Source organism: Bufo bufo, chromosome 1 (assembly GCF_905171765.1).
Source record: "Bufo bufo chromosome 1, aBufBuf1.1, whole genome shotgun sequence".
Classification (NCBI taxonomy): Eukaryota; Metazoa; Chordata; class Amphibia; order Anura; family Bufonidae; genus Bufo; species Bufo bufo.
Genome location: NC_053389.1, coordinates 553,489,281 through 553,501,639, shown reverse-complemented (window position 1 = coordinate 553,501,639; position 12,359 = coordinate 553,489,281). Strand labels below are relative to the sequence as shown.

At 41.8% G+C, this 12,359-nt stretch overlaps 2 protein-coding genes across 5 annotated transcripts in view; one reads left to right on the top strand and one right to left on the bottom strand.

Moving 5' to 3' along the window:
• The window catches only part of COG5 (component of oligomeric golgi complex 5), a 413,671-nt gene extending 405,465 nt beyond the window's left edge, over nt 1-8,206 (top strand). For all 4 annotated transcript variants that reach the window (XM_040412854.1, XM_040412847.1, XM_040412840.1 and 1 more), the window contains one exon: nt 8,076-8,206. In XM_040412854.1, the coding sequence (XP_040268788.1) occupies nt 8,076-8,190 (115 nt within the window). In that variant the 3' untranslated portion in view covers nt 8,191-8,206. The remainder of the gene's footprint in view (nt 1-8,075) is intronic.
• A 1,466-nt stretch (nt 8,207-9,672) lies between these two features.
• The window catches only part of HBP1 (HMG-box transcription factor 1), a 36,584-nt gene continuing 33,897 nt past the window's right edge, over nt 9,673-12,359 (bottom strand). Inside the window, exon 11 of the mRNA XM_040412819.1 lies at nt 9,673-11,501. Within this exon, the coding sequence (XP_040268753.1) occupies nt 11,484-11,501 (18 nt within the window). The 3' untranslated portion in view covers nt 9,673-11,483. The remainder of the gene's footprint in view (nt 11,502-12,359) is intronic.

The window sequence follows — 12,359 nt, the reverse complement described above, 5'->3', positions numbered from 1 at the left end:
TCTGTCAGAAATTTGAAATCTAACCATAGACACTTGTATTAACCAAAATTAGGTTTTTATAGACATGGTGATTAGGGCCATATTAATGACCTGTTCTAGAGCAGGAGCTGCTTGATTGATATATAGTTTTCTGGGAAAAGATTTAGTAAAACAAAAGTATTTTATTCATATAAATTCCTGCTCAGCTCTGTAGTCATGTGGGCGGTCCTACTCCCTATGAGTGAGTATACACAATCAGTAGGGCCTCCCACTGGACTCCTAAGCATAGAAAGAACAGGGATTATAATATTTGCTGAATAATTTCCCATATCAATATATCTATATACTAAATATCATTATATATCTGCTCAGTTCCGCCTGCTTTATAACATGCAGCCTGCAAATTGCCCTGCATTTTCATGGTGACAGGTTCCCTTTAAGGCTACCTGCACTCGTTGTGGATTCTCGTGCAGAAAAATTACAGTGTAATACAGCACCCGCAAAGTAAATGAGATCAGATAAATCTCCTGTACACTTTACTTTTTTCTTCCATGCGGAAATTTGCCTGCTGTGTGGATTTTGAAATCCGCAGCATGTTAATCCTTTGTGTAATTTTTAGTACAGATTTCACCCTTTTCAATGGAAGGGCGAGACGCATTTAATCCACACCAAAAAAACTGCAAGTAACACATGCAGTTTATGGTGAGGTTATGCTGTGGAAATGCACAGAAATCTGCAAGGGGATCTATGAGGATTTGCTGTTAGTAAACCTGCATCCATGTGCAGATAGCTTAAAGGTGTCTGTGATAAGGAGTACTACTTTCTGGCCTCTCCCCGTAAAGAACCCAGGTATGGTTGTAGGTTTTTAATGTAGGGTTTGACCTATAACAGCAAATTCTTCCCAATCATCCAAATCCATTAGACACTCTCATAAAAGTTCACATACAAAGCTCATAAACCGTGAGAACAGAAGAATGTCTCCGATACCCCCTGGATAACCTCCTTGTCAGAAGCACTGGGCATCCTGAAAGGGACACGCTGTCTGTGTCATAGGCTACTCCTGCTTCTACACACAGCGCTGTCTGGTACCAGCAGGTCTCAGTGGTCAGTCTATCGGGCCAGTACCCCTGTCACTGCCCATCACACCTACACCTTCCCATTCTGGGGCCTTATACACATCAAAGTTACTCACAGTGTCCATTATATTACCATATGCACTACAAACCCACTAATGACACAGCCAGCCATGATGTCACTATGGCAATGATATTGCCAACCCCCTGCAACCACTATTGCTGTTTTGGGTGCCTGCACTTAATTTCCAGGCTTGGCACCCCTTGTGATTTCGCTGCTCTACATATTTCCACTTATGGCATAATAAACTGTAATAGGGAGAGTTAGTGGGAACATGTCAGGCAAAGTCATTGTCTTCATAATATCTGGTGCCCTACGGACAACACACCAGACCACACCAGGGACATATTCAAGGCACCCACTTCAGTGGCATCATCAGACCTCACGACCAGGACTAGATAAAAGGTGTCCATGGTGCAGAGTAGTCCTTTCTGCCTCCAAGGACATATGTATCTCCTTGTGGTAAAGGTTCTAAGCTTACTGTACCATGGTGAGGGGTGTTGCTAAACAAAGGAGACAGCATTTGGCCTTAGCATTTTTGACAACCATGATTCGGATCTCTGCATCTGTGATTGGTAATCAATTTGATTCTCAAATTTTTTGGGTTCAGATGGAAAAGTGGTCAGATAGGTTTCTGTGGGCAACTGCTTAACGTATTTACTGCACTGCTTTTATGTTTTGGGTGAATTATTGTCTACATGGTTAGATATGTGACTTGCACGGTTTCCTTTGCTCCACTGGATTTTATAAACACCTTCATATAACTGGAGACTTGTAGGCTTTGCTTTACTCTTTTCTGTAAAATGCAATCTGTACTGCAAGAATTACACAGCCTCCTGATCAGAAGAACATTATTATGCCATTAATTATTCTAACTTTTCTAGGAAGCTGAACATTATTTGCAATTTCATCATAAGCAAAAAGCAATAGATTCAACAAACAGATGTGTTTATTGCGATAAATGGAATCCTGCCTTTGTCTACAGGAGAAACCTTTCTTCCATCTCTGCTACACATTAAATGTCACCAGGCTGTGATTAGATCGTAATGGATTTCAGTCTTGTAATGGTATTCTTGTACTGAATATGCTCATATCTATTAGACAGATAGTACTGCATGGCTTTCGTTTGTATCCAGTGGACATAAGCATGAGCCTAAGGGCTTATTCAGACAAACGTAGTGTTTTTCAGATCCGCAGATTGAGAAGCCGCTAAACACGGATGCCGACCCATGTGCGTTCCGCAATTTGCGGACCCCACATGGCCGGCATTATCATAGAAAATGCCTATTCTTGTCCGCAATTGCAGACAAGAAAAGAACATGCTCTATTTTTTGCGGAGCCCGTGGAACGGAAATGAATGGGTCCGCACCTGTTCCACAAAATTGCAGAACGGGTTCAGACCCGTTCATACGGCCATGTGAATGGGCCCTAACAAGCAGTGCTGAAAACCAGGGATGCAGAATTAGCAGGACATGTCTTATCCCAGAGTTTATGTAATGTGGAATTACACTTTTAAGTCCCATGCACATGGTCTTAACAGTTTTGCAATCCGCAAAACATGCCGCCATCTGCATGCCGCCGTTTCTTTTTTAACGCCAATAGAAATGTCCTTTTCTTGTCTGCAAAACGGACAAGTATAAGACATGTTCTGTCTTTTTCATTGAAATGAATGGGTCCGTATCCAATCAGCAAACAAGATTGGATGTCGACCAAACATACGGCATAAGGCCTAAACCTGTTTGATATGAGCATCATTTTCATTTTTTCAGCCCCGCCTTCCAAGGACCATAGCTTTTTTACTTTTTCATTCACATAGCCATATGAAAGCTTGTTTTTGGCAGGAAAAGTTTCATTTTTTATTGCCACTTTTTTATTTAAAATGGTTTCTATTGAAAAATGGGAAAAAATTCTTTGTGGGGTGAAATTGAAAAAAGAAATCTGCCATTTTCTGGATTTAGTTTTCATGGTGATCACTATGCGCTAAAAAATGACATGGCATCCTTATTCTGTGGGTCAGTGCAATTTTGACAATACCAAGTTTTAGGTTTTACTACTAATCTAATAATTATTTTTTTTGTATCGCCATATTCAGAAAGCCATAACTTTTTTATATTTTTGTCTACAGAGCTGTGTGAGGGCTTGCTTTTTTCAGGAAGGGCTGTCCTTTTTATTGGTACCATGGGGTAGTTATGACTTTTTGATCACTTTTTATTCATTTTTTTTTTTCAGGGGCAAAGTGATCACAAAACGATCATTCACCATTTAGATTTTTTTTCCTTTTACGGCATTCACCATGCTGGTTAAAAACCTTTTACATTTTAATAGTTCAGACATATTCGGATGCAGAGATAGGAATATTTTTTTGTTTTCATGTTTATATGTAAAATTAGAAAAGTTGTGATTTGGTTTTTAATTGTTTTTATCTTTTGGAAAAAAAAATGTTTTACTCCCCTAGCAGACTTGACAGTGGAATATACCATAGAACACGCTTGTCTCATAGACTGAAGTAGTTTACGTTTGCAGTTTAGGGTGTCCCCAGTACTTACTATTAAGCCCTTCAGGAGGCAGGGCTTAGGCTACTTTAACACTTGTGGCAGAGTGATCTAGCAAGCAGTTCCGTCGCCGTTGTGATCTGGCATGCAAACGGAAAGCGTTTGTAGATGGATCCGGACGCGGATCCGTCTTACAAATGCATTGCAAGAACAGATCAGTCTCTCCGGATGTCATCTGGAACAACGGATCTGTAATATATTTTTTTCACATTTTTATCGGTCTGCGCATGCGCCGACCGGAAGGACGGATCCGACATTGCAGTATTTTTAATGCCGGATCCGGCATTCCGGCAACTGATCCGGAATTTTGGACGGAGATAATACCGCAGCATGCTGCGGTATTTCCTCCATCCAAAACGCCAGTGACTGAACTGAAGACATCCTTATTTTAATCAAACTGCAATATTAAACTGGGATAAGCCATGTGCCTTGTTATGGAAGCATAGAAAAAATTGATAACCGCAGCACTCTCTGTCTTCAGTAGTGTATAGTTTATTCACCAACTGTGCGAAGTTTCTACTTCAGAGTCTTTCTCATACATGCTTGAGAAAGACTCTGTGAAGTCGAAACGTCACAGACTGGGACTTATTCTGAGTAGTGCTGTTTTCTTAATAAGTTGTTATGGAAGCATTGACATGGTGTTTGTCAGCAGGCTTGCTTTTAGTGAAAACTAGATTGATGAGGCTTATGATACTTGACAACAAATGAATGTACCATGCATAAAAGACTGTGGTGCAGTTACACTGCCAGTCTTAGTGCAAAGTCCATCAGCGCAAAATGAGCCAAAGAGGCATCGGCCTCTTAATAAGCTTGGCGCATCTTCTAGCTGTGCATCAGAAAAACAAATCTACATCTGCTATGAGCCAGTGAACTATCCGGTTTATGGTTTAAATGATAGTAAATCTGACAGGCACCATCCTTTCCTGCTAAGCCCCATCCACTTGTTCGCAAATGTGTTGGGCGCTATAATTTGTGACTTCTATATCTCACTTCTCCTATATGTCACTTTATGTGAAATCAAGCGCTCTAGTGTAAGAACTTGGGTGTATTCACATGTTGCTGGATTTGTGAATTTTGCAAAACTACAATGTTGGGTAATGCTTGAAAAAGTCTGCAGAAGCCACTATTTGATCACAAGGTAAGAATAAACCCATTGTGTAGGTGCTGTTTAAAGCTAGGTTCAAAGTAGTGATCTAATGGATTACTAGGGAAACTTTCTACACTATGGGGGAGATTGATCAAACTGGTGTAAAGTAGAACTGGCTTAGTTGCTCATAGCAACTAATCCAAAGGAGCTGTGAAAAATGAAAGGTGGAATCTGATTGGTTGCTATGGGCAACTAAGCCAGTTCTACTTTACACAAGTTTGATAAATCTCCTCCTATATTTGTATACATGAGGCCCAGTGTCTGTAGAAGTGACAAGTAAAGCAGCGCTAACCGTTCATATAACACAGTTCATCTGAGACAGGTTTCAGGAGCTGTAATGCCAGAGTAGAGGAAATGGTTTAAACCCCGAAATATTTTGAAAAAATGTGCTTTATTGGTTCAGTACAAAGTATTACAATGACAATGTAGAAAGCTTAAGGGTACTTTCACACTAGCGTTAAAGTTTTCCAGTATTGAGTTCAGTCCTAGGGGCTCAATACCCGAAAAGAACTGATCAGTTTCATCCCCAAGCAATAGAGAGCAATCCGTTCGGTATGCATCAGGATGTCTTCAGTTCAGTCACTCTTACGGTATTTGGCCGGAGAAAATACTGCATCATGCTGCTGTATTTTCTCCGTCCAAAATTCCGGAACACTTGCCGGAATGATCCGGCATTATTTTCTATTGAAATGCATTAATACCGGATCATTTGTGAGACGGATCTGCATCTGGATCCGTCTACAAATGCTATCCTTTTTCTTACGGATTTCCGGATCTGGCAGGCAGTTCTGGCAACGGAACTGCCTGCCGGAATCCAACAACAGAAGTGTGAAAGTACCCTAAGATCTACAAGCCACACTACATGATCATACACATTACATACATCTCTTCTTTCAGTTTAAATGTTGAATACCTTTGTAAATACCTCCACTTCTCATAATCACATATCTTCTCCCTGTTAACATCCATAATATTTCTGCTTATGGTTTTTCTTACCAGAAGGCAGTCATAGGGCTAAAACAGCTTATGGCGAGTTTACACAGGCCGACTGTTGGGCAGATTATAGGGGATGAACAATCCTTTGAACCCTCATTCCCAATAATCTGCCTGTCTAAAGCTATGGCTACACGGCAACACTGGTTGTGCGACAGCTGTTGTGGCCAGGTTCGCTGAGTAGTGGTGATCCCATAGAAATGAATGGGATCGCTGTGCCCTATCGTGATAGATGACCACGGAGCGGTAGTGAATTGAAGAAGCTTCTCACTCACCGCTCCTTGGCATCCGGTAGGGTTGGAGGATGGCTTTGGCGCTGGCTGGGGACATGGATGATATACATACAGAAGAAAATAATATATCGCAATATATATCGTTATCGCACATAGTTCAAATGATATCGCGATATAGATTTTAGGCCATATCACCCAGCCCTACCTAACTACATTTAAACTGTGAAATATTGGTTGAGATTGTAATTTTATTTTACCCCACAACTATGTGACTTGCCCCGCCTACCCTCACTGTTTGTAGTGAGCATGCTATGTGGCATTACTATATAGTGCCACATTGTCGGCTACTGCGATCAGGGATCCAGACAACATGAAACAGCGCTCATCCCTAAGATTATGTGAAGATGGGATCTGCAGTCTAAGGCTACTTTCACACTTGCGGCAGAGAGATCCGGCAAGCAGTTCCGTCGCCGGAACTGCCTGCCGGATCAGGCAAAATGTATGCTAACTGATGGCATTAGTAAGACTGATCAGGATCCTGATCAGTCTTAAAAATGCCTGATCAGTCGAAAAAATGCATTGAAATGCCGGATCCGTCTTTCCGGTGTCATCCGGCAAAAACGGATCCGGCATTTATTTTTTCACCTTTTTTTCAGTCTGCGCATGCACATACCGGAAGGACGGATCCGGCATTCCGGTATTCTGAATGCCGGATCCGGCACTAATACATTCCTATGGGAAAAAATGCCTGATCCGGCATTCAGGCAAGTCTTCCGTTTTTTTAGCCGGAGATAAAACCGTAGCATGCTACGGTTTTCTCTTTTGCCTGATCAGTCAAAATGACTGAACTGAAGACATCCTGATGCAAACTGAACGGATTACTCTCCATTCAGAATGCATGGGGACATACCTGATCAGTTCTTTTGCGGTATAGAGCCCCTGTGACGGAACTCTATGCCGGAAAAGAACAACGCAAGTGTGAAAGTAGCCTAAGGCCCCTTTCACACGGGCGAGAATGCCGTGTGGGTGTAATGCGTGAGGTGAACGCATTGCACCCGCAATGAATCCGGACCCATTCACTTCAAAGGGGCTGTGTACATGAGCAGTGATTTTCACGCATCACTTGTGCGTTGCGTGAAAATCGCAGCAAGCTCTATAGTGTGCATTTTTCACACAACACAGGCCCCATAGAAGTGAATGTGCAGATGCGGTGCGATTTTCACACATGGTTGCTAGGAGATGATCGGGATGGGGACCCAAGCCTTATTATTTTCCCTCATAACATGGTTATAAGGGAAAATAATAGCATTCTTAATACAGAATGCTTAGTAAAATGTCTATTGAGAGGTTAAAAATAATAAACAAATTTAACTCACCCCATTCACTTGGTCGCGTAGCGGATCTCCTCTTCTTTCTACTTTCTTCAGGACCTGGCTAAAGGACCTTTGATGACGTCACTGCGCTCATCACATGGTCCATCACCAGAACACCTAACCCAAACCCGAACTTTTTTGAAGATGTTCGGGTCTGGGTACCAAACATGCCGATTTTTCTCACACGCGTGCAAAGCGCATTAAAACGCTTTGCACTCGCGCTGAAAAATCGTGCATTTTCCTGCAACGCACCCGCATCTTGTCCGGCCCCGCACCCGCATCACGCGATGCCCGTGTGAAAGAGGCCTAAACTGTAAACTGAAATGGTCTTTAATGAATCCTCTTCAAACTAGGACACTTCTGAATAATACCTAGTTGACTTACCATGTTACCATAGTTCTTCCATCTTTTGTGCCTATATTTGACACTTGTGTCCTGGAATTCCTATAGACCAGGGATGCTCAACCTGCAGCCCTCCAGCTGTTGCAAAACTACACCTCCCAGCATGCCCTAATAGCTGTAGGCTGTCCAGGCATACTGGGAGTTGTAGTTTTGCAACAGCTGGAGGGCACCAGAATGGTCATCCCTGCTATAGACAATGCAGGTGATGGGCAGGTTGGAGGCTGAATATTTACTTCTCTAATACATTTCCTTACCTTTGCAGGGGTGCTTTGGAAGCCTACGTACAGTCAGTAAAGGCCAGAGAAGGCAAGGAATTTGCACCTGTGTATCCAGTCATGATCCAGCTTCTTCAGAAGGCAATGTCATCTGTACAATAACTTCAAAGACTGACAACAAAATCTGCACAACTAATGTAATGATCAAGACCAAATGGGACAGTTAGGGTACTTTCACACTAGCGTTAAAGTTTTCCAGTATAGAGTTCCGTCATAGGGGGTCAATACCACAAATAACGCTTCAGTTGTGTCTGAATGGAGTATGCCTCAGGATGTCTTCAGCTCAATCCCTTTGACGGAACACTTGCCGGAATGATCCAGCATTATTTTCCATTGAAATGCATTAATACCGGATCATTTGTGAGACGGATCCGTCTACAAATGCTATCCGTTTTCATGCCAGATCTGGAATTAATTTCCATTGAAATGTATTATTGCCAGATCCGGTACCAAGTGTTCCGGAAAAAAGGATCCAGTTTCCCAGTATGCGCATACCTTTAAAAATTAATAAATACCGGATCCGTTTTTCCAGAGAGACAGATCTGGTATTTCAATGCATTTGTCAGACTGAACCGGATGCGGAAACAAATGATATCCGTTTGCATACGGATTTCCGGATATGGCAGGCAGTTCTGGCAACGTAACTGCCTGCCGGATTCTTCTAACGCTAGTGTGAAAGTACCCTAAATTTATGGTTTTAGGGATTTCATGTTATACAAACTAAATCCAGCTCATCAAAATTTTATTCTGTACCCTATTCTGCACAGCTGTATACGGTTCTATTCAGATACATTGGCAGTCATTTGTTATGACTCCTGTACACCAGTTTTTAGCATAAAAAGTAGCATGGCTGTCAGGGTCATCAACCCCAGCAAATTCCAGGCTTAAAATGACTTATTTGAAATGTTCTCCAGTCAGGGGCTAGAGTAATTTTAATCTAGGCACATGGACTACTGAAGGATGCACTTAATTTATGACAAAGCCAAAGCCTCGTCATAAATTAAGGGCATCCTCTGGCAACGCAGGGGATATCAAAGCTTTGATAAATGACCCCCATTATGTTAGCTTTCTTGGGTTGGGTTCACATATATTGTAATAAATCAATTTAGTACAGAGGATGCCTGGTCATGGAATTTTTCTGTGTATTTCACCCTTAGCAAAGTGTGAGGCCTGTGGCCAAATCCGCATGTAACACGAGCTATGGATTAGCAGGCTAGTTCCACAGCAGTGTGTGTGAAGCTACACTTCCTTACCTGTGATCTTCCCATCTGGACTATTTTTCTGGTTGTAAACCAAAGGGTTCATATAATAGGGGAGATTTATCAGAACTGGTGTAAAGTAGAACTGGCTTAGGGTTCATGCACATGACCGTATGCCCTAATATCATGAGTGCAGGACAATAGTCCAACGGGCGGCCCGATGCACTCAGCATCATAGTAACCTATGATGCTGTGCGCTCCCGTGCACACGATGTATGCCGCTCCAGGACATGTGGCCCGCTCACGGACCGTATATCTCGGAGGGCATACGGTTGTGTGCATAAGCCCTTAGTCACCCATTGAAACCAATCAGATTCTACCTTTCATTTTTCCGAGCTCCTTTTGGAAAAAAGGTGGAATCTCATTGGTTCCTATGGGAAACTAAGCCAGTTTTCCTTTACACCAGTTTTGATAAATGCAAAGTAATTATATTTTTAATTTAGCAAATGCTAAGTAGTGTGTGCTTTCAAATAAAATGTTACTAGTGTCAGTGGCCATTCCAAACCGGTTTGTGTATGGAGGTTCAAAATCTGGGTAATAGTAATGAAGGCTGAGATGGGATTGACACATTGGGAATACTACCAAGCTTTTTCCTTCTTTGCTGTGATTGCTGTCGGGTACCATACCTCTAGCACCCACAATGGCAAACAACGATTTTTTCTCTATTGGAATTGTCAGGCAACTTTTCCTAGCAATCAATCTGTTCCACATTACTCAAGTCTTAAAAAGGTTGCCCCATCAGGACCGCCCTGGTATCTTATAATGGCATATAGGCAGTGCAAATAGCCCATATTTACCAATCATAAAAATGGCGTAAACTTAGGCTGTCCAGACCTACACCAGATTTATCACAGGGGCTCCGGGTGGATGGTAAATTTGATGCAGGGTTAGACACTTTTCTCTGACTCTAAAGTAAGCCAATAGTTGGTATAGACAGATATTTACACAACAATTGTGGTGCATCTGAAAAAACTGTAGAAATCCTAGATGTGCCAATTTGTGCCACTTTTTAGAGAGATTTTTGGTGCAGGAACATTAAATCTGGGCCAATAATTCTAACCCCGTCCTGACAACTAAAACCAAACAAGTGGCAAGGAGAATTTGGCAGTGATTTTTGTAAAATAAATGTATATGGAAAACATCGCTGAGCCTCAGCTGCTAATGATGAATATGAAATTGTAGTTCAGAATCATTTAATAAAATCTTTCCTTTGTACTTGAGTTGTCTAAAAGTTGGCGCAATAAGGACTGGGAACAAGACCATTTCAACAACATTTATTTGAAATATACAAGAATATAGTGTGCAAATATTACTGGGGCAGATGATGCTGACAAACTGTATTACAGCTGCAATTCAGGAGCCAAGATTTCCACTCATCAGTCCTACAGCCGCAACACAGAACAATATATGCGTCTGTTTATTCCGACAGACACAAGAAAAAGTAAAGTGCAAGTGTTGCACCAGAGTTAAGTGCAAAGTCAACCCCCCCATCAATAATGACATTTTTATAGCAAAATAAAATCTATATCTGTAGATTCTGTGGCAACCTAAATGACTAAATCTTATGCTTCAACACCTTGGCATTTGGAGGGGTCTGTAGGAAATTGCTGGCCCCTCAGTCTATAAGGAAGCTAATGATCCACTTGCCAAAATATAAATGTAGCTCAGTGGCAATGAATAGTCAGTTAGTGCTCATGCACCTTGCATTAACATATCACGTCAGAAACATACACATTCTAACGTAAAGATAATTACATTTGTGCAATACATATTAATAAGCAGTAGGGTCGATGAACAGCAGTTATATGTTCTATAAATTCCCATTTTTATTAACCTGGTTGTTTTTAAAAACAATATGCTGATACACACCTCATTGTAGCACCACAGGATATCGATTTTTCAAGCCTATATTACCTGATATATAATTTTTCAAAAATAAGGCGATTTGGTTTAAAATATTGATATTTTTGCATATGTAATGCTAAGTTTAAAACAGGAAAGCCTTCAGTCAGATTACTTCTGTGACATTGCTGCTAGTACGGTCTGGGAGCACATTCACAACACGGTGATGTCAGACTTTCTTCTTCCATCCAGCCGAACCGCATGTTTCGACACAATATCCCGCTACATTCATATTTAATGTTGCTGTGAGCCCTGAAAAATCAGAATTTCAGAATAAATCACCCGTAATTAGTATCTCTTGTCAGGCTGTGCTATAAAAAGAGCATGAAACTTTTTCTGAATTTAACTGGTTTACAGAGGATTTGGAGAAATATGCTAGAGAATTGCTAACGTTAGCGATTATCTGATGGTGTAAGGCCTCATGCACACGACCGTTGTCTTGGTCCGCATCCGAGCTGCAGTTTTTGCAGCTTGGATGCGGACCTATTCAATTCAATGGGGCTACAAAAGATAGTGCTGTCCGCATCCGTTGCTCCGTTCCGTGGCCCCGCAAAAAAAAATATAACCTGTCCTATTCGTGTCCGTTTTGCGGACAAGAATAGGCAGTTATTTGAATGGCTATCCGTGCCGTTCCGCAAGTTGAGGAACGCACACGGACACATCCATGTTTTGCGGATCGCAAAACACACCACGGTCGTGTGCATGAGGCCTAAAGGTGCCGATTACTTGCTCGTTCATCAGGCGATTGGATAGTTTGTGTAGGCACCTAAATCATTGCTTGCTGGCAGCAGATCGTGCTGTGTAAACGCAATCTGCTGCCGACAAACAACGAGTCTGTATGGGGTAGAATGATGGCATTAGCGACTGCTCCTCCCCATACTGTGGAGAAGATTGTTGCACGTAAATGAGGTGCTCTCCTTTACTGACAAGCAGGCGCTTGCTGAATTGGCCAGTGTAAAGGGACATTAAGTAACTTGCAGACTTCTAACATATTGCAATGAGATCAGAGGTGTACACTCATGCTTGCAGGCGGTGACCTGAACAGTTAATATTCTGTTCATGAATCCATTATATAAATACTGTATATAGCTGTATCTGGTCACAAGGAAC